The sequence below is a fragment of the Microcebus murinus genome, chromosome 8 (assembly GCF_040939455.1).
Source record: "Microcebus murinus isolate Inina chromosome 8, M.murinus_Inina_mat1.0, whole genome shotgun sequence".
NCBI lineage: Eukaryota > Metazoa > Chordata > Mammalia > Primates > Cheirogaleidae > Microcebus > Microcebus murinus.
Genome location: NC_134111.1, coordinates 79,404,040 through 79,427,235, shown reverse-complemented (window position 1 = coordinate 79,427,235; position 23,196 = coordinate 79,404,040). Strand labels below are relative to the sequence as shown.

General features: G+C 36.8%; 1 protein-coding gene across 1 annotated transcript; it reads right to left on the bottom strand.

The window, feature by feature from the left end:
* Positions 1-778: 778 nt before the first annotated feature.
* FASTKD2 (FAST kinase domains 2) lies at positions 779-23,187 on the bottom strand. The gene is made up of 12 exons (XM_012738868.3): positions 23,120-23,187; positions 21,623-22,452; positions 16,489-16,592; positions 15,672-15,780; positions 15,249-15,372; positions 14,940-15,079; positions 13,143-13,315; positions 5,302-5,468; positions 4,269-4,484; positions 3,795-3,879; positions 1,983-2,097; positions 779-986 (listed from the first exon to the last, which is right to left on the bottom strand). Exons 2-12 carry the CDS (start codon positions 22,352-22,354, stop codon positions 867-869), a joined length of 2,085 nt encoding a protein of 694 aa, XP_012594322.2. The 5' UTR covers positions 22,355-22,452; positions 23,120-23,187; the 3' UTR covers positions 779-866.
* Between the last annotated feature and the right edge of the window lie 9 nt (positions 23,188-23,196).

Sequence of the window (23,196 nt, the reverse complement as noted above, 5' to 3'; positions counted from 1 at the left end):
GGTAGACAGGTATATTGAACAAAATGTTTGAACCTGGACAAATATTTGAACAAAGAATGAACAAATATACCTGAAAAAACAGTCCTCTGGTCTGATTTACAACACAGCTCAGCTATATATTTAATTTTTAAAATTTCATGAAATGGTGGGAGGAAAAAAGGGGAAGAAAGTAGAAGAAAGGAATGACCTCAACAACAGCAAGTTATCATGTCGGCAACTCACAGCCTATATCAGTGTTAATAAATTTGAACTCCTTGCCATCCATGTATTATCTCACTGTTTCTCTTATGGCCCATAAAACACCACTACCAGGGGCGTGCTTGTTACAAATGCCAGTGTTATTCTCACCCATTTTTAACATGCTACCTCACTAATTCCTACACACTTGACAATTTCAGAACATGCTCCAGTTGCTATCTGGTCAATGCTTGAAAATGATTTAAAGGTATAACCCCAAGCCTTAGGGCAGCTATGGCAGAAGTATAAATATTCAGATTCCAAACACAACGACTGCCCACATCAACTTGCCTGTGACCCATCACAATTAAGAAACAAGTTTTTAATGCCTTAAAGTTAATGAGAAGAAGTGAAATCTACAGCTCGTGAATTTCTAAAATATATGGACACTAGAGGGAATAGGTGTGGTTGGAAAAATGTCCCTTCTGGAATTTTCTCAGCATAGTCTAAAATGCCAGTAAAAACACTTCTTCCATGCTAAAAATGAATTTTAACAGTGAACTGAAGTAACATTTTTTGTCATAGTGAGCAGCCAGGTTACTTGCATTGACAACTGAATTAATTATAGCCTTTATTGAAATTATTTTTACAAATACATGTCTCCTAATGTGAAAAGATTGATTTCTACTTTAATATGTACTTTGCAAATTTATATCACCAGCAGGAAGGTCTTCAAGTGAATAGATTTTACTCTTCAAATATGTGACTGCATCCTCCATCTCTAGTTGCTCCATCTCCCAGTTATTGACCTTACCAAAGAAAGGAAAATAGTTGTGAGACAATGATACATAAAAAAAAAAAGCTAGTTTAGAGATCCAGACTCACTAGAGTAACATAAAGTCAACTGCCTGTTAAAAACAAATGTTACCTTATAATTACTCATATTTTAAAGGCCAAATAAGACTATGTACCAGGGTCGAAGAAAGCTCTAACAGTGAAAAGTATGAAAAATTTTAAGGTCGTCTAAATGTTGCAAAAATTACTTTCTTGAGAAAATGTTCCTTAGAATATATAGAATCACCAATGTGAAAAACAAAGTCTTAAATAGCACCCCACTAAGAGAAAGGGGCCAACTGAATATCAGTAACCCATGCGTAATCCATTTCTGGATACTAAAGTACCATAATGGAACATTGGAATGCTTACACTTCACATTATCTGCAGGACCAAATGAGTGGCATTTAGATAGATTCCAACATTAACACACATACACATTTATTTGTAAGGTTCTAGATACACAGAGACATCTGAAGAGGCTGTTCAAGAAAAGCTGTGGTGCAGAGAATCAAAGGCGCAGCACGAGAGGGAAGGCCCATCGTCTCCCGACTGTTCAGCTCCCTCTGGTGATAAACATCCTCTAACAGCCTCACACTGGCCAGGAAAACAAAGCTTTAACATCTTTGCTTCTCTTGTTCAAGATAACCTGGAAACTGAATATGGTTTTGTGTGTCTTAAATTAAATTAAAAAAATATTATTTATATTCTTCCTCTTAGTAAACAAGGACTAAAGCTGACCAAAATAATATTTATAAAACCCCTGGTAAATGACAGTAATCAGCTAAGCAGAAGCCAAATCATGTACCAGAAATGTTCTTTCTCAAAGAAAACAATAACTAAAACACTTATTCTAATAATGCTGGCAATTCCTCTAGAGTCCCAGTAGCCAACTTCAACCACAAGATTCCTGGCAGCTGTTAGAATGTGCATCAGTAATTGAAGAATATTTCATTTGCATTTTTTCTTACCAAGATCACATGAAAACCCATTACATTCAAATGCCGCATTTTCATAGCAAAGAGTCCTCTCGGGTGGTTTGAGCCCAAACAATAAACAGATCTAGGAACACACAGCACAGCTACTCTGAGAACAAAAATAAACAGAACAAGAACAGTTACTGACATTACCATTTACATCTTGTTGCATTCCTACTCTTTGGAGATTTCAAAGTTGAGCTCTCCACTGACAACAGTCCTCACCATTCCCAACAGCTAGCCCTCCACTCCTATGACTTGGCCTCTGCAGACATGTGAGTATGTAAAGCCACCTTATAAACCAAAAGCACATAATAAAATGCTTGGCACAAAGTTCTCTCTCATATTTAAGGGATGGCTACATTTTTAATGAGGAAAATTTTCAGATATGAAAGCACACACTTTAAAGGTTGCCTGTGTGGTGCTGATTTCTGATCTGAGTACTATTATTCACACTACAGGAGAAGTACTGGTGTAGATAACACCAAATGGTGAGAGCTCTTTTTATATATATTGTCTCCCAGAGAGAGGAGCATTTAGAAACCAGAACTGGTAGATCAAACACAAAGAAGAAAACCCTAAGAAAAAGGCAAGACTGTTACAAAGATAAAATGTGTATAAATGTAACAAAAATGTGGAAGGTGTAATTTGCTTCTTCATTGTTCCTGACACTTTGGAAATAATTAAGTTCATTGAGAAAAAAAAAAAAGACATTTATATTCTGTCTTCTCCTATACTTTGGCTATTATAAAACAAGAGAAATTTTATATTTTTAAAGGCAAGCTCAGACTCTTCACTTCTTAGTACTTTATGCTGATAACTATTATGTTATTTTATTATGCCAGAACAATGGAGTACCCAGAAAAGAAAAATGATCATTGAATGGGGTCAGAGAAAAAGCCTTTTTTGAAGGGTGATGGGTAACATGGATAGGAAAGACAGCAGTTGAAAAAGAGGGCCAAGGAATCAGCTCAATGGATTCAGAAAGGGGTAAAAGTGACAGAACTATATGTGAATGGAGAGGGATGGGCAAATAAGAGTTTGAATCCCTACAGTTTGAATCTGTACCTCTCTTTATCACATTTATGTTAGTGTCCAATAGAGTAACAGGAGACACAAGTTCCTTGGGGTCAGGATCCATGTGTCACCCATCTCTGTGTGCCTCACAGAGCCTTTCCACAAAGGCTGACCAAATGCAGGTGTCTGTGTGGTGATTACATGATCTTAGGCATCGACTAGAGAGGCAGGGCATTCTCTCATGGTGTGGCATCATCGTATTTCTCCCAGAGACACCATTTTTGTAATGTATGACCAAGGAAACAACTTTGCATTAGCTTCAGTGTGCTCTGATCCATACAGATACAGCTTAATTAAAAAGCTAAGGTTTCTCTATCCCTGGAAAAGTCTTGGTGGTAGAACAAAATATTTACTGGGTATTAGATTTTTGTAAAAGCCTCAAGTCTTTACGATCACTATTATATAATCTTGTCAAAACTTTACACTGCATTGATAGTTTCAGTTATGTCAATTCTATGCTATTGAACTGTTTAGTTTCAAAACCTAATTTTTAAAAAATGTCTCTTTCATTAAATGGCCCAACTCCATGACTGAACTGAATATGATTATATTCAACCTTAAGGCCCACATTTACACCTAAGGAGTAGACAGATTTATGGATAAGAAGTCTTAGTACACTGCAAGCTCTGTACAAACATAAGGTCTTATTATTATTACTATTTAATATGAAGTCTTTTAGAATTAAGATTTAAATTTGAAAAGCCCAGCAAATGAGTATATGTAAGCAACCTTTGAATATTCGTAGCAGAAGTTACACCCATGTCAGAAAATGGAAGCACTTGACTCCTGTTAGTATCCATTCTAATTTCAAAATCTGGAAGAAAAAAATTAATATTAATTTTTCAAACATTGCTCAAAGTTATTTTCTGTGCCAAAATGTCTAAAACCACTACTGATAACAGAAGTAGCTAAAAATATATTGAGAGCTTACTGTGTGCCACATGTTAGTCTAAGAACTTTACATGCATAATTTCATTTATTGGTTACAAGAACTTTATAAGGTGGGTATTTTTATTATCATCATTTTACAGATAAAGAAAGTGAGGCTGGTAAATGCCTAAAGTTACAGCAGTAGTAAGTCATAGGACAAGATTCCAGACCCAAGCAATCTAACTCCAGAGGCACTGCTATACTACACTAAACTGCTGCCGCAAACTTCTAATCTTTTGTCAGAAAAAAAGGAAAATAAATAAAGTCCCATACCAATATGATAATTATGCGGCAACTGTACATTTTTTGAGAAGTATTCTTCACCTCCCAGAAGGCTACTTAGCACCTCTGCAACCTTTGTGTTTGGATCTAATGGTGCCGATGGCATTTGTGGCAGTAATAAGTCTATGGCCTTGTAAGAAAAAGTATCATCAAGTTTTAGACAAGTATTCAAAATGTGAAGCTTGTGAACATTCCTCTCCTTGTCATCTAAAAAATAAAACAAAAAGGGAAGAAAATATATCATTTAGTAAAAACATTAATGCCACATTTTAAAAACTGTATTAATGCACCTATATTTCTCTCTTTCTTACCAAAAGGAATGTCTATGTCTCCCTAGTTTCCAGGGTCTAAGATCAAAGCCCTGTACTTGATAATGTTTTAAGGTTTAAAGTATCTCTAGAGTTCATTTAGTCTAAACTCCTCAATTTATAGAAGAGGATATACCCAGGAATGTTAATTAAAGGCAAAGTTGGGACTAGAATTCAGGTTTTCTGGGTCCAAGGCTGTTTCCTCATGATAATACTGCCTGAAAAATAAGCACACAGTATTGATTCTTCACAACTCAATTTTGGGATTTTATAACAATGATTTTAAAAGAATTTGAACTACGCCATTGTCAGATACAGCATCAAATTCTGTACATCTATCTGAATGTTGCTTTTCCTTGTTTAATACAAAAGACTACAAGTCAACAGTTAATTTGGTTCTACGACTAAATAAACTCGCTAATTTGGTAGCTACTTGTTTTCTTGCTCTAACCAGCATTCCCCATTACAGGCCATGAGTGAGAAGTGTTTACAGCTGCAAAAGTTAACTTAGATGACTTCAAATGTGACGTGTAAGGATTAGGAAATGCAAACACCTCTGATCAACGACCTTTGACTTCACCATTATCAGTCCTTTCCTAAGCAATATCTATTCTGCAAATTTTAGCCAACACTGCCCCAACTAAGCCCCATCCGGAATCACAAGGCAGCTAGTGGTCGTGCCTTATTTCGGTCACCATTATGCACTGCCATCCTACCTGATGCCAGCAGCTCACTGATGACGTCCTTCTGGAGAACCTGATTAACAAGGGCCAGGGGAAAATGATTCATCAAGCAAAACGAAAACACCACACTCAACAGGTGTTCAGAAGAGATGTGGTGAAGACAACCAGTCACAGAACTCGCCATCACTTCTAGGAACTGTCTGGGAAACAAAGAAAAGTCAGTTTCCAAAAACTTGAAGACAAGGTTGTGGTAGGGCTAGTTAGGTGCCACAGAACGAAATATCTTTAAGGATTCCAAAGGAAAAAGTTAAGAAAATCAGGTTTGCAAATAGGCATCAATCCACACATCATTCGGGCCAAGTGGCTATCATAATAAGTGTACATATTCAATAAATGTTAGCTATTGCTGTATATCTTACACAAGACAAATGTTTCATAAACTTTAACGTACTTAATTCCCATTAAAATTCTATGGGTAATAATAGTTATCATCATTTTCATAATAAAGATGAGTAAACAGGCTCAGAGAAGTTGAGTAACTTTTCTAAGAACACACAGCCAAGGAAGTAGCAGAGACAGTATCAGAACCCAAGTTGTCAGGCTCCAGAGCTTTTTAATCATTATGCTAGAATTTCTATAAGGCCTGGCCAACCACTGTAGTTTTATAACCAATTAAAATTCTCTAGCTATCAATACTCTGGGTTAAAAGAACTATGAGGAAGATCGGTTGAGCCCGAGAGTTTGAGGCTATAGTGAGCTATGATGCCACTGCACTCTACCCTGGGCAACAGAGTGAGACCTTGTCTCAAATAAAAAAAAAAGAACTGCAAGCCTAATTCTACCACCTAGAGCTAATGTTACACAGTATGCCAACATAGTTTAGCACAAATAAAGAAAGAAAAGATCAAAATTAGTTGAAATCACTTGCACAGAGTGACACCACTAAGAAATGACACAGATAACCTCTGAACTCATGTCAATCTGACTCTCAGGGCATATGCTATATATCACTGTATAGGAAAAAATAAAACACATGCAAAGTACTGTCTTATTGCAGAGAAAAGAAAGTAGACAGTACCCTTTAGGAGAAGGAGAATTTGAATAGGTGGAAAAGATGGGAAAAGGGAAGAACATTTGAATGGAGCCCTAAAAGTGCTCACTGTTTGCCTAATGGTGAATAACTAGTGAGATGAAGGCCCCGAGCAGTAATTCTTACATCAGGGGCAAATGTACCCAGAAGAAAGCCCTTAGTAATGACACTGTAAAGGCAAATGCTTGAGATCAACTGGGAGGTTTATGGGCAGGGACAGATAGATGGGTCAGGGAGGAAGGGGACTCTGGCAGAATAGAAGAATTGTGGACATTCTAGGGGATGGGAAGAATGTAACAGGTCCTGGAGAAAATGGGGAGGCAACTCTTATGAAACTGGTGACTGATGGCTTTAAGAGTATGCAACAGGACAGAAGGGGCCGCAGATGAGGAAGCTGGAAGCCGGGGTGGTGATCCCCTCTCTGATCTTCTCTTGCCCCACTCCTCACACTGTTAACTTGTGCTTCAGCAGTCCAAACTGCCGCTGTTCCCTGCACATGCTTGCCATTGCTTTCCTCCAGCCTTGCATAGAGAGTGCCTTCCACTTGGAATGTTCTTCCCTGCTTACCTTCCCATGGCGAACTCCCATCTATCCCTCCTTTAAGAGCAGCTCAGGCCCCTGCCCCTCTGAGCAGCACTGCCCGACATCCCTCGACCCTCCTCTCTGCCAGGCTGGCATCCTGGCACATCTCACTGCTATTTCCAAATATCCCAGATCAAACTCTATCACGCTAGTTTTTATGATATATTAATATTTAATTGCCAATTTAGGTGTCTACCTTACTCATTACACAGAATCCTCTGGCAAGGACTGTGTCTTATTTGTCTTTGTCCTACATACCCACGTGCTTGGTAAATGTTTGCCGACTAAATGAAGAAATAAACATAGATGAGGAAGACAGGAGAAGGAGCTTGTCAGTAGAAAAGTATGAGTTAAGAATAATAAGCTGACTTCCAGAATTACAGAACTTGAGACACTTCTGAGATGTACAGTGACGATACACAACCCACAGAGACTTAGGTCTGGAGTTCAGGAGCACACTAATAACTGGAGATGCAAATCTGGGGTTATCTATCTATAAGATGGTAAATATAGATCAAGAAGAGAAGAAACCAAAGGGTCAAAACATCAAGAGTTTATATGTTAAATGTTTTCTTCCTTGAGTTTCAAACCCAGGAAGATACTCTGGATTTAACACACCCTCTCCCCCACAGGCCATCACTTAAAATAAAATAATGATTAAAGTATAGCATGTGGAAAAACAATAAGCCAAATTTCCTGCCACTCTCCTACCTAACCCATCTCTTCGAGTCAACTCTCTTTCCAAATGCTATGAGTCACTCTGCTTCCAAAACCTTTACCACTCTAGCCCAAGACACCATCTTCCTTTCTCCTTCCTCTGGAAAGCACTCATTTAGGGTCCACCATTTACTGCCTTCCTATGGATGTACAAGACTTGTGTTCTTAACTGCTCTAGGAAGAATATGGAACACAAACTTCTTTTTTTATAGTCCTCAGAGTATCAAATTCAGGCAACTGCACCATTCATGGGTTTTCAGGAAATTGTGGCTAATTAATCTTGATATATCAGCCACATGGCCCCTATTTTCCCTTTGGAGAAATGTTGAGGTGGGAGGCTAGGGGTCTGATCAGAGTTTCTCAGTCTCAGCACTACTGGCATTTGGGGCTGGGTAATTCTTTGTTGTGAGGGGCCAAACTGGGTACAGCAGAATGTTGGCAGCATACGTGGCCTCTACTTACTAGAGACCAGAAGCACATACCTCCTCTCCAGTTTTGACAACTAAAAATGTATCCAGATATTGCTAAATGTCCCCCGGGAAGCAAAATCACCCCTAGTTGAGAACTACTGGGTTAGATGAAAGCAAAATAGACAAAAGGACAACTTTTGTGATTCCCTTCCTGTTCAAATTCTAGTACTGCTGTTATTCAATTTCCCAACCTTTGTTACCTTTGTTATCCCCCTTCTATTTCTAACATAACCATTTTATTGGACCAAGTTATCTCTTCGGCTGCCTAAAGGCAGCTAAAAAACATCCTACCCAACCAGTGTATGTTCTCTTAATCCCATGAATCCATGGAGCTATTTCTGGAGTTTTAATTACCACTTAGCTTGACACTAGTTGTCTAGAAAGTACAGAAGGTCAATGGGAGCCAGAGTCATAGAAAACCCAAGCCAGGGGGTAAAGGAACTTGAATGTGGGGGATAATTTTCAATCTTTACTAAATGCTGATTCTTTGCCAGGCCCTGTGCTAAAAGTTCAGGATAACAAGAACCTGGGTCTGACTCTAGAGAGCTTGTCAACTGAGGAGCAGAGACAGACTTATTGACAAATAACTACAAATATGTGGTCAAGGCCCTACCAGAATCTGGGTAAGGCATGACAGGCACAGGGGATCTGATGGAGACAATCAGGGAAGGCCCCAGAAATGCAGTAAGAGCTGAGTATGTCCGTCGATGGAAAATACAGGAGGCAGCCCAGCACCACTTCATCGATAAACTGGCCCTAAGGGAGGGGCATTTGACCCAAACCTAGCCAATCAGATTTTCTCTTTTGGAAATATAAAAACTACAGGAACAGAAAGCAGGAAGAGAAAAGTCATTTGGTGGTAAAGAGACAGCCTGTGACTCTTGCCACTAAGACCCTGAGCACTGCCCTAGTTTGTTCCTCCAAGACCTCTGTGACCTATACTCTAACTTTTTTTAATCTAACAATCACTGTATGCCAGGCATTGTGTTAAAAACTTGACATAGGTTAACTCATTTAATCTTTATGACAACGCAATGCAATTAGAAATAACTCATCCCCATTTTAACAGATGAATAAACTCAGGCACAGATAAGTCATTTTCCAAAAGTCAAGCAGCTAATGAATGGCAGGGCTGAAATGCAAACCTAAGTATGACAGTCTGTGTTTTTAACTGTTCTTCTAACAAAAGACCTTTAATATGTGTTTCTAGTTTTTAATAAACCCTAACTGATCCAGAAAGTAAAAAAAGATGTTCTGGGTAGACAGCAGAGGTGTGAAAGACCCTGACATGGCTGAAGAATTACTGTATTTAACAGTAGAAATATATGGTTGTGGTTAAAATAAAAAGAATAGAAAGCAGTAGTTTGTGATCAAATGAATTGTTAGTGTCAAAATTGAACTATGGAGGGGAGTAATATCAGCAACATGGTCGAATAGCAAAGTCCAGCTCTTGTTGCCCCACAGAAACACTGATGTAACAAGGATAAACAGACCAAAATACCTTTATGAGAAATCTAGAATCCAGTTATGAGATTGTAGTACTCCAGATGAGCACAAAACCAAGAACAGCCACATTGACACTGGTAAGAAGAACAATTTCACTTTACCCATGTCAGACCCTCAGCTCAGCACCAAGAGGGACTGCCTTAGCCTGGGACTTCTCCCTTGGAGGGAGACAGAAGAGTGTGCCTCCAACCTCTCAGCCTTTCAGTGTGCTGCCCATGGGGCTGGTTTCTCTCTTGCCTCATGTGGAGTACTAACAGAACTAGCATAGATCAGATGCCTGGCAGTTAAAAACAAAGGAAAGGAGGTGAGCAGCTTCCTGCACCGAATCAGTGCTGGAAGATTGAGAGAAGGTACAGAACCTGAGGCTTCCCCCTCAGGAGAGAGGGGGAGGAGTGGAGTGTGTCTTCAATATCGCGGCCTTTTGGTGCACTATCAAAGGGGACAGTTTCTGTCTCAACTCACCAGGAGAGCTGATGGAATCAGAATAGTTCAGATACCCGGGAGCAGTTAAAAAAAAGAAAAAGGGGTCAGTGGGTTGCAGCAAGAAGCACAGCTCTGCAAGACTGGAAGAGCAGAGGTTTCTCTACAGGGAAGGAAGGAGAGGGGTGGAGGATGCCTAAGTCCCAGCCTGCAGTACAGCAGTTAAACACCAGAGGGAGCAAGAGATTTCAGGCTCCTGAAAAAAAAGAAACTAACAAATCCCTCTACTTAGAAATATACACACACATCCATAGAAAAGGTCTGAGGGCCTCCCAGAATCTGGGTTGATTGGTTAAGGTCTTTCCCTGGCAAAACCAGTCTGTAAAGAAAAGGAGAGAAGACTGTTTCTTCAAATGTGCAGACACCAACACAAAGCTGTAAGGAGCAAAAAGAATCAAGGAAATGTGACACAATGAAACGATCAAAATAAATCTTTAGTAACCAGCTTTAAAAAGATGAAGATCTAAGAATTGCTCAACAAAGAATTTTAAAAATCATCTTATAAGAACACAGACAAGTAAATTAAATCAGGAAAATGATACATGAATAAAATGAGAATATTAATAAAGAGATAAGAAACTATAAAAAAGAACCAAACAGAAATTCTGGAGCTGAAGAATACAATAACTGAACTAAAAAATTCACCAAAGGGCTACAATAGCATACTTGATTAAGCAGAAGAAAGAATCAGTGAACTAGAAGCAAGTCATGTGAAATTATCCAATAAAAAAAAAAAAGGAAGAAAAAGTTAAGAAAGAGTAAGGGACACCATCAAGCAAACCAATGTATACATTAGGTGTGTCTCAGGAGAAAAAAAAAAGGAGCAGAAAGCTCTTACAAGGATAGGATGCCTATTCTCACCATGGAATAAGACAAGGATACCTGCTTTCACCACTTCTATTCAACATAATATTGGAAATTCTAGGCAAAGCAATTAGGCAATAAAATAAAATAGAAAAAGTAAGAAAAGGTATCCAAATCAGAAAGGAAGAAGTAAAATTATCTGTTGTATTCCTATATACTTACAACAAACTATCCCCCCCCAAAAAATCTGGGAAAACAATCTTGTTTACAATAGAAACAAAAAGTATAAAATATTTAGGAATAAACTTAATCAAGGAGGTAAGACTTATAATTGAAAACTAAAAAAGGTGATTAAAATAATTGATGAGACACTAATAAATGGAAAAACTTCCCGTGTTCATGGACTGGAAGACTTAATATTGTTAAAATGTCCATACCACCCAAAGTGATCTACAGATTCAGTGTAATCCCTATCAAAATATCAATAGTATTTTTTACAGAAATAGAAAAAATATGCATTAAAATTTGTATGGAACCACAAAAGATCCTGAATTTCCAAAGCAATCTTGAGAAAGAAGAGCAAAGCTGGAGGTATCACACTTCTTGATTTCAAAATATTTTACAAAGCTACAATAAATACACAATGCAGAAGGAATGTTCTCTTCAAAAAGGGTGTTGGGAAAACTGGATATCCACATGCAAAAGAATGAAATTGGAACCTTATCTTACACTATACACAAAAATCAACTCAAAGTGGATTAAAAATTTAAATGTCAGCCCTGAAACTGTTAAACTTCTAGAAGAAAACATACGTGAAAAGCCTTATGACATTGGAGATGATACCAAAATTATAAGCAACAAAAGCAAAATTAGACAAAGGGAACTACATAAAACTAAAAAGCTTCTGCACAGCAAAGTCAACAATCAACAAAGTAAAAAAGCAACCTATAAAATAGGAGAAAAATCTTTATATACTATATGTAGAAAAATATATAAGGAACTCCTAGAACTCAATAGCAAAAAAATAAATCATGTGATTAAAAAATGGGCAAAGGACTTAAATAGACATATCTCCAAAGACATATAAATAAGCAACAAGTATATGAAAATATGCTCAACATCACTAATTATCAGGGAAATGGAAATTAAAATAACAATCAGGTATTACTACACACCTGTTAGGATGGTTTTTATTAAAAAAAAAACCCGAAAGATAACAAGTGTTGGAGAGGATGTGGAGAAACTGAAACCCTTGCACACTGTTGGTGGGAGTACAAAATAGTGTATGGAAAATATTATGAGGGTTCCTCAAAAAATTTGATCCAGCAATCCCACTTCTGAGTATATTTCAATTCATATGAACTGAAATCAGGATCTTAAAGAGTTATCTGCACTCCGATGTTCACTGCAGCACTATTCACAACAGCCAAGATATGGAAACAACCTAAATGTCCATCAACAGATGAATAAAGAAAATGTGGGATATACATAGAATGGACTATTACTCAGCCTTTAGAAGGAAATCCTGCCATCTGCTACAACATGGATGAACTTTGAGGGCATTATGCTAAGTAAAATAAGCTAGTCACAAAAGAACAAATATTACATCACTCCACTTATATGAGGTATCTAAATAAGTCAAAGTCATATAAACGAAGAGCATAATGTTGGTTGTTAGGGGTTAGAGGATGGGGAATAGGGAGTTGCTGCTGAACAGGTATAAAGTTCCAGTTACGGAAGAGATTCCAGAGATTGTACTAGGCTTTGTAAAATACCTAAAATATAAGTAAGATAGTTAAAATATAGGCATAGTTTAAAAGATTATACTGCATACTTAAAAATGTAGTAAGTATTCTTACCACAATACAAAAACAAGAAAATTTTTCAAAGATACATTTCTCAATTTTTCAATAAAGTTAAAGAAAACTAAACTATAACTTAGGAGGGGGCTGGGATAACTGGGAGAGTTTGAAATAAAAACTCCTAAAATGAAGTAACTAATAGATTACAAAGATCAAAGAAACAAGCAAGACAAAAAACAGGAAATATAAAATGAAATTCTGTTTAACTTTATAAATGAGTAAGGAACACTGTGTTTTCTTTATTGACATGGATGATGGCTATGGATGTGTTCACTTGTGATAATTCATTAAGCTTATGATTTGTAATCTTTTCTACAAACATGTTATGTGGAAATGAAAAAGTAAAAAAGAACAAGTACATACTCTTTGTTCTCACATTTGTAGACATGATTGAGAGCAGAATACACATGAAGAATAGAGACAATGTTTTTCATGTTTAGGGATTCAGGTTCCTCTACTACTTTTTTCATTAACATGTCCATCAAACCAATAGGTCGAAAGCCAAGGTTTTCAAATGAAATGAGGAGAAAAATAACCTTAAAAAGAGAAAGAATTGAGGGAAAAACTCATTAATAATTATAGGATGCTAATAGTAGTTTTTTAGATTTCAAAAAACTTAAACAGCCATGCCATTGTCCTCATCAACAGAATATACCCTAAAAAGGAACAATTATCTTTCCCTTACAAAATCTATTCTATTAATCCTTAAATTTGGTGTCAAGTTAACAAGCAATCTCTTTTCATAAGCTGAGAACCACGGCATAAAATGATTTCCATATTTCCATTGCATTTAAAAATAAATCCTTTCTTATATGCTTTTCATATAACAGATCTGAAAATTACTTTTAAACATACCTTTTCTGAAGTTCCTCAAAATGTCCAACTCAATCTTGAACTCCTCCCACACCCAAACCAAAATACTTCCTAGTTTCTAACATGTAAAAGATAACTCAAAATTTCTATATTTAATATTAATTCCTATAAGTGAGAATGGAGCTGAAATATCACGATTAAAATAAATTTTCCAGTTCACCTCCAATTCCTTCTCAGTCTTTCTCACTTATGATTATTATTTTGCATTCCATAATCAATTCCCATAGTAAACCAAATATTCATCTTACTCTCCAAAGTAAACTGAATCTAGTGATGTAACACAGTTACCACCTCCTTCATTGCAAAAGTAGTTTCAACTAGCTGCTTCATTTAGATTTTATTAACAGAGCCCCTGAATTTAAAGGCTTTTACTCAAAAAGAAATAAAGGACATGATCATTAAATAATGACATTTTATTCCTCACAAACTATAAACCTAAGGAAAAAAAACCATAAACCTGCCACATCGTCCATTTTTCTTATTCTAAATCTAATAAGAAAAAAGTATAAACACAGAAATAAAGCTAAATATCTAACCAAAGCATCATATAACCTTTTGAAAACCAAATAATAGAGCAAACTTTGGACAATATAATTTTTGTTTCAGATAGAAAGATGATCAAAACATTGAACAGTATACAGATGATCCTCAACTTACAATGGGGTTACGTCCTGATAAACCCATCATAAATTAAAAATATAAGTTAATCAAAAATGCATTTAATACACCTAACATACCAAACATCATAGTTTAGCCTAGCCTACCTTAAATGTGATCAGAACATTCACATGATCTTATAGTTGGGCAATATCATCTAACACAAAGCCTATATTATAATAAAGTGTTGAATATCTCATGTAATTTATTGAATACAGTACACTGCATAGTATCAACTGTTTACCCTCATGATCATGTGGCTGACTGACAGCTGCAGCTCACTGCTACCACCCAGCATCACAAGAGAGCATCTTATCACATATTCCTAACCTGGAAAAAGATCAAAATTCAAAATTGAAAGTGTGGTTTCTCCAGAATCTGTATATCTTTCACACCACCATAAAGTCAATACCTTGTAAGTTAAACCATTCTAAACTGGGAACTATCTATATTAACAAGTAACCCCCAGACAGAAATATTCAGGAGCTAATTTTTCAAAAATCAATTTAGCGTGGGGATATCTTGGTATCTTAACTGCTATAAAGGTGAAAGAGAAAAATTTTAAATGCTACATTAATTAATTATAATATGCTTTTTGAAAGTTTCTGAGGCTTATTCTAATATACTCACTTGTTTCAATTTCCAAATGTCATAAGTTGCAGCCACATAGTCTGCTGTTCCCTTGAAGAGATCTAAATTTTGGTATCGGAGGTCTTTGCAGGACTGCAATATGTTGATCAATATTTTAAAAGGCAATCCATGGACATTATCTTTAAGAATGAGTTAAATAAATAAACAAAAATTACCAGATGCTTTTAAATGTAAGATTCAAAATGCCTGATACTTATTTTTCACACATAAGGTTTTTAAAACAAACAAAAGAAGTATAGTTCAAAACAGTATGTCTGATCCTGCAAATCATGAAAGAAAAATTCTTACCTGTGACTATCTTACTGCATTCATTCAACAGTACCATAGAACGATGATTCATGGCAGCTAGTGCCTCAAACATGCGCTGGCTATTCAAAACAGAAAATCTGTCTAATTCACTTAAGGCTTTGATCTAAAGAAAAACAAACTTAAATTTACTATTTGTGGCAAAAAAAAAAAACTTTTAGTTTTAAGTAAAAAGGATAAAGTTTGAGAAAAATAGGTAAATATATATATTTACATATAACTAAATATGTCTACTTCTGTTAACTCACTTTAGCAAAGCTAAACCCAAAGGTACAGCAATGTCCTCCTAGAAAAGTAACTTCAGGAAGTGACAGTGGGTTATAAGAAATAATTTTTTCAAATATCATTCACTAGAGAAAATAATTTTTTCAAATATCATTCACTAGAGAAAATTCAGGCATTTACCTCCAGTTTCCTTTTAAGACTGAATGGCGCATCTTTTCCAATACATTTCATCACAGCTTGTAAAGTGAAGACACGTTTTATTTTCCAGACTTGCTGATCAACTAATATTCTGTAATCAAGCACAATAAATATTACAATCCTAGAGTCTTCAAATCAGAAGAGAAACCTTAAAAAAAAATTTCATTTGGTCCAGTTCCTACTATAGACGAAGAATATGAATCTCAAAGAAATAATCTACCTGCTCAAGACAGTGTAAGCAGTTTGTGAAAGATCTAGCCCCAGTCTAGTACTATTTCCTCTCACATTACAGCGCTGTCTTTATTAATGAACAATTCACATCAGGAGATTGCAGGAAAAAAACCTATGCATAGTCAATGAAAAAGGGAATTAAGTATTATTCTCACTGATCTATGATATTAGATCAGTTGCATCAATTTTATAAATTCCTTTTCAAGCTGGGCCAGTGTCATATAGCCCCCACATAGTGCTCAAATCACTATTTTGAATTAAATATACAAATCAATTCTCCCTCAGCCCACATCAGTACTATGTTTTAAGATAAATTAATTTTGTTTTCAATTTTACTCAGGTTTTTCATAGTGGACCCCAAATGTAGTATTATTTCCAGCTTTATCTCATCCAGAATCAGGATTTTAAGCTTAATATGGTATTAAAAACTATAACCATCAACACAGCCTCCCCAACCCCACTTCAAAAAAAAAAAAAAAAAGTCATTCAGTTTCCATCTCATTTGTTTTATTCCAGGTATAAGAGGAACAAAAAAAACCATATGAAGAAAGAATAAGAGAGTTCTCACCTCAATCCTGCTTGAAGAACCTGCACATTCTTACATGGCTCCATTGCCTCTATAATAGCTGACAGAATTGAAAGACATTTCTCATCACACTCATTGATACGTTCCTATTGAAATATAAAGACAAAAACACTACAGGTGATGAGCCCATAGTAGACTATGTCACCCAAGTAAAATCACCAACCTGATGCTTTCAATAAAAGGATTAAGTATTAAACCAATAATTCCTACAGTCAGTCCATAATGAACAGCATCTTTGGGAAATAAGATGGTATACTTAAGTGAATTTTCAAAATAACTGGCATACATCCTTTTATGTATCAACACATTTTTGCCTTCACCATTATCACTGAAAATCTACTTGGTATTGATTTTATTTCCCTGCTTCTGAAACAACTTTTATCAAATATTATTTTTACCTCTTCTGAGAACCCAAGGTCATCATGAAAGCAAAAACAGTTTCAAGTACAGTAATATAAAAGCTACTGAGGTACATAGGCAATTTAACCATTCCTAAGGATCCTTAGATGGCTGTGCTCTTACAATTCTCCTATATCCTTTCCCATGTGTCAATCAAGCTGAAACTTCAGTTATGAATCCTCCAAGTCATGTCTCCTGCCACATTTCATCACCACTATTTGGGTCTCAAGGGGACCTCAGGCTTCACAGATACTTCCTTCAGGTCCCTTTAGTTAGGGTACTAATTTAGATTCCAGAAACAACAGTGAGCATTATTTGGAAAGTAAATAGTAATAACACAGCTTACCTTCTTTCAATTTAATCACAGTCTATATATCTCAAAAGAGTAGTTCCTCACATCTGAGGAAACTTAAGGCTAAAAGTTATATGCTCTTTTGCTAAACTTACATGACTAACCCAATCACAAAGTCTCAAGTCAAAACTAGATACTGATAATAAACAGATAAGGATGGAAGTCTACGGCCATATCACCCTGAACCAGCCCGATCTCGTCTGATCTAGAAAGCTAAGCAAGGTCGGGCCTGGTTAGTACTTGGATGGGAGATAAGGCTGGGAAAAAAAAAGGTTTCATTCTAATAGGAGGGTTTTCTTAACAATTTATAGCATTCCATCAATATCTGTTGTGAAAGGAAAGGCCACTTGGCTACGTTTGAAGGGCAAATTCACTGATGGTACATTGTCCTTTCATCTCTAGCTAAAATGTCTTTATAACATTCCAATAGGTCAGTGAGACACAATGATACAATGTTCTGATACACACAGATACACACAGATGTTCTGACTCCAAAAATCCACTGCTCATACCTCACCAATGCAGATGCTATGCTGATGTGAATATCTGTCCAAAATCTAATAAGAGCATCTCTGACCAGGTAAGGTGACTTATTCTAATCCCTTTTAACTAATTACATAGAGAACTAAAACATAGTTTACTAAATAAACATGGATATTTTGTGGTTTAAACAAACACATACACACACAAAATAAAAATTATGTCTTGGTTGAGGACATACAGAAATCTCAGTAATATAAAAAAATGAAAGTTGAAAACTCTCATATACTTATGAACCCAATTCTTGAATTCTAAAGGAAGATGGGTTATATGTGAGATTATCCCCAAGAAATTCCTATCTTTTAAAAAATTATTAATTATGATCATTGAGTACTGCAAAATTATTCCACAACATCGAGAAGGATGGAATCCTCCCCAACACATTTTATGAAGCAAACATAACCCTGATACCAAAACCAGGAAAGGATGCAACAAAAAAAGAAAACTACAGACCAATATCCCTTATGAATATAGATGCAAAAATTCTCAACAAAATCCTAGCCAATTGAATCCAGGTACTTGCAAGAAAATAATTCATCACAACCAAGTGGGCTTCATCCCAGGGATGCAGGGATGGTTCAACATACGCAAATCTATAAATGTAATTCACCATACAAACAGAAGCAAAAACAAAGACCATATGATCTTCTCAATAGGCGCAGAAAAAGCATTTGACAAAATTCAATGCCCTTTTATGATAAGAATGCTCAACAAAATAGGCATAGACAGGGCTTACCTAAAAATGATACAAGCCATATATGACAAACCCACAGCCAATATCATACTGAATGGGGAAAATTTGAAAGCATTCCCACTTAGAACTGGAAGATGACAAGGTTGCCCACTATCTCCACTTCTGTTCAACATAGTGCTGGAAGTCCTCAGTACAGCAATCAGACAAGAGAGTGGAATTTAAGGGTGTCCAAATGGGACCAGAAGAGATCAAACTCTCACTCTTTGCTGATGACATGATATTATACCTAGAAAACCCCAAGCATCAATGAAGAGAATCCTTGAATTGATAAATGAATTTGGTAAAGTCTCAGGATACAAAATCAATACACAGAAATCAGAGGCATTCAAATACACCAACAACAGTAAAAGTGAGAACTAAATCAAAGACTCAATTCCCTTCAAAATAGCAACAAAGAAAATAAAGTACCTAGGAATATATTTAACTAAGGAGGTAAAAGACCTCTACAGGGAGAACTATGAAACACTGAAGAAAGAAATAGCAGAGGATGTAAACAGGTGGAAGAATATACCATGCTCATGGGTCAGCAGAATCAACATTGTTAAAATGTCTATACTACCCAAAGTGACCTACAGAGTCAATGAAATCTCTACCAAAATATCATCATCATTTTTCAAAAATACAGAAAAAATAATTTTACACTTCGTATGGAACCAGAGAAGACCCCGTATAGCAAAATCAATCCTAGGCAATAAAAACAAAATAGGAGGTATCAATTTACCAGACTTCAAACTATACTACAAGGCTATAGTAATTAAAACAGCTTAGGACTGGCACAAGAACAGGGACATTGACCAGTGGAACAGAACAGAGAACCCAGATATAAAACCATCCTCATACAGCCAACTAATCTTCAACAAAGCAGACAAAAACATACACTGGGGAAAAGAATCCTTATTCAATAAATGGTGCTGGGAAAACTAGATAGCCACATGTAGAAGACTGAAACAAGACCCACACCTTTCACCTCTCACAAAAATCAATTCACGCTGGGTAACAGACTTGAACCTTAGGTGTGAAACTATTAGAATTCTAGAGGAAAATGTTGGAAATACCCTTCTAGACATTGGCCTAGGCAAAGAATTTATGAAGACAACCCCAAAGGCAATCACAACAGCAACAAAAATAAACAAATGGAACTGGATCAAATTAAAAAGCTTCTGCACAGCCAAAGAAACTGTCAAGAGAGCAAACAGACAACCCACGGAATGGGAGAAAATTTTTGCAAGCTACACATCTGATAAATGGCTGATAACTAGAATCTATTTAGAACTCAGGATAATCAGCAAGAAAAAATCAAACAACCCTATCAAAAAATGGGCAAAGGACATGAACAGAAACTTCTCAAAAGACGACAGAATAATGGCCAACAAACATGAAAGAATGTTCAACATCTCTAATCATCAGGGAAATGCAAATCAAAACCACAATGAGATATCACTTAACTCCAGTGAGAATGGCCTTTATCAAAAAGTCCCCAAACAACAAATGCTGGCATGGATGCAGAGAGAAAGGAATACTCCTACACTGCTGGTGGGACTGCAAACTAGTTCAACCTCTGTGGAAAGCAGTATGGAGATACCTCAAAGTGATACAAGTAGATCTACCATTTGATCCAGCAATCCCATTATTGGGCATCTATCCAAAAGATCAAAAGTCACTTTATGAAAAAGGCACATGCACTCAAATGTTTATAGCAACACAATTCACAATTGCAAAGCTGTGGAAACAACCCAAGTGCCCATCAATTCATGAGTGGATTAATAAAATGTGGTATATGTATACCATGAAGTACTACTGAGCTTTAAGAAACAATGGTAATATAGCACCTCTTGTATATTCCTGGATACAGCTGGAACCCATTCTACTAAGTGAAGTATCTCAAGAATGGAAAAACAAGCACCACATGTACTCACCAGCAAATTGGTATCAACGGATCAACACCTAAGTGGACACACAGGAGTGACATTTATCAGGTGTAGGGAGGGTGGGAGGGGGGAGGAGGGGATGTATATACAAACACAATGAGTAAGATGTGCAACGTTTGGGGGATGAACACGCTTGAAGCTCTTACTCGAGGGGGAGGCGGGTCATGGGCAATATATGTAACCTTAACACTTGTACCCCCATAATACGCTAAAATTTAAAAAAAGCAAAATATATATATATATAATTGATTAACAAGCTAATCTTTTCTTCATCATCTCTGGCACCATTTCAATGACATCATGCAAGACACCAACATTCCTCTTTTAAACTAAAAATGGCTCCCTCCATCAAATTTCGTCCTTCTTTCAATCCATTTTCCACTCATTCAGTGATCTAAAATGCAAATTTAAGTATGTCGACCCACTACTTAAAATTTTTCAATGGATTCCCATTGCCTACAGGATAAATACAAACTCCTTAGCCAGACATCAAAGGCTCTTTATGATTCAGCTCCTATTTTTCCAGCCTCATGTCCTGTCACTAAGTAAGCCCCATGTCCTGTCACTAAGTAAGCCCCTTGCCCCTCTTCTCTTCCCTTTGACCGCCACATGCACGACTTCCTCCCCACCCCTCAAACACACAACCCTATCATTCTGTGCTTCAGCCACACCAAACTACTTTCAGCTCCCCAAACTTGCCAAAGTTTTCATCCAGGATGTTAGGGCATGCAATCGTCTCTGCTTGAAATACCATCACTTTCACTATCAATCTTCCCACCAGCTCAGGCATCATTACCTACTGGGCATGAATTCCAACTCTACCATGGACTAAGTTCCCTTCTCTCCCCACTTCTCACCTTCCTTCAACTACCCAATATTTCTTTGTATATCTTGCATCTCTCCTCATTTTAGCTTCTCCATTAGTACTAAACCCTGGAAAACGTAAACAGGGCAAGCTTTCATAAATTCCATAGCAAAAGGAAGAAAAGACCTAGCTAATTAATTTAAGTCTCTAAATCATACAATATATGCACCATTTAATTAGATAGTCTCCTTTAAGGAGGCTACCTATCTATTTCTCTTCATTCTTTCAAGATATTCTATGCCAAGTAAAAACATGTTTAAATCTCCTTTTGATTTTACCTGGGCCACCCTCAGCAAAGTCTGTACCAGAAGAGTGTTCTGAGGGATTCCAAGCTTCACCATAGCATGAAGACTGAACAGCAAATGGTTATAGCGCATGATCTTGGCTTCTCTCATCATATGTTCACAGAGCTGGTTAAATGCAGGGTGGCTAAACATCAGTTGTTTTTCACAGCGCTTCTGTTCTTCAGACATCCTTTTGGCAATTGTCCACATTGCTGTGAAATAGTTACTACTAGGAAAAGCAGGTGCTTTTGAAAATGTATCTAACACATCACTGAGGGAATTACACTCCTTAGATAATTTTTGATAGCTGATAGGGGTTGGCTTTATTTCTTTGGTGAGAACATCTTCATCGGAGACTTCCTGGTGAAAGTTTACTTTCCTCAATCCATTATTGAGTGTACCAACAAAGACAACAGAATGTTTTGAGTCAAAGGACAGCCTTCTAGGGCAAAGTAGTCTGTCAACTGTAAGAACTGTTAGGGTACTTCTGCCCTTTGTTGGAAATCCATCATTTCCTGATTTAAAAATGAATGCATCCTGGAAGAGATACGTACTAGATGACCTAGATGATTGAATTCTGTTATCAAAGTCATTTCCGGGATGGTTTCTTGGGTTCCAGTTTGAATAAACAAATTTTGGTCCACAAAATCCCACAGTTTTGTCTCTTGGAATTAAAGTACTGAATTGTCTGAGGTTCCATAAAAAGGAACTTGCTTTTTTATTCATTTTGCCAGCCACTGAAACGCTTCCAAATAGCTTTAAAGTCGTCAATATAAAACAAATGTCATTTCCACTAGTGAAAAAGAATACATGCTGTCGTTTTCCTGTAGGGGAAGGTATAATGAAAGGAATAAAAATTAAAGCAAAACTTTTGCTTAATGAAATAAAATACATTTTACAGAGGAGACAATAGGAACCTATGAAGCCATTTAAAAATTTTTAAACAGTAAAACTATTTTACCAATATAGGCTTCCTCCACGTGTACCACAATGTATACAGGTTTAAAGAAGCCAGGCTACTTTGGAAGTAATCGTTGTATAAAGGATTTTTTTTAAGTGAATTTCTGGTGGAAAAGCGTTTCATAAACCTACCTCTGCAGGAGGGAATTTTGTTAGTTTGAAATGGAGATTATCTTCAATGAAAATAAGGGGGTTAACAGTGACAGATGATTTTCAACTTGAGGATTTAGCAACGGCCCAAACTTCAACTATTAAGAATAGGGAATTGGACAGGTAGAATGGCTCAGGCAAAGAAGGGGAAAACGAAAGTGATGTTTGCACGTGGTCTGCATTTAGGTGGAAGACACATCAGCCAACCTCACCAGACCTTAGAACCAGCGTCTGGATTCTTGAGCCTGTCCTTTCGCAGCTGAGCCGCCTAGCATTAACCCGCCTCTCTAAACTGAATGCCGGACGACCCCTGAGACCTTTTCCAGCAGGATAATACTGTGATGCTGCTAATCGCTCCGCCTATACTCGCCCTCCACTCACCTTAGAGCAGAACCCAGCAGCTATACATAGGCGCGGCCATGACAGCTTCCCCGAGAGTTCCGCATATCGCGAGATTT

What these genes read in the sequence shown, in the direction of transcription:
- FASTKD2 (XM_012738868.3), bottom strand. Translation starts at nt 22,354, where the DNA reads ATGAATAAAAAAGCAAGTTCCTTTTTATGGAACCTCAGACAATTCAGT. An exon ending in ATGCAGTAAGATAGTCACAG is followed by an intron (nt 15,080 to 15,248) that starts GTAAGAATTTTT and finishes TCATTCTTAAAG; the next exon opens with ATAATGTCCATGGATTGCCT. An exon ending in TCTGCTACGAATATTCAAAG is followed by an intron (nt 2,098 to 3,794) that starts GTTGCTTACATA and finishes TTTTGTTCTCAG; the next exon opens with AGTAGCTGTGCTGTGTGTTC.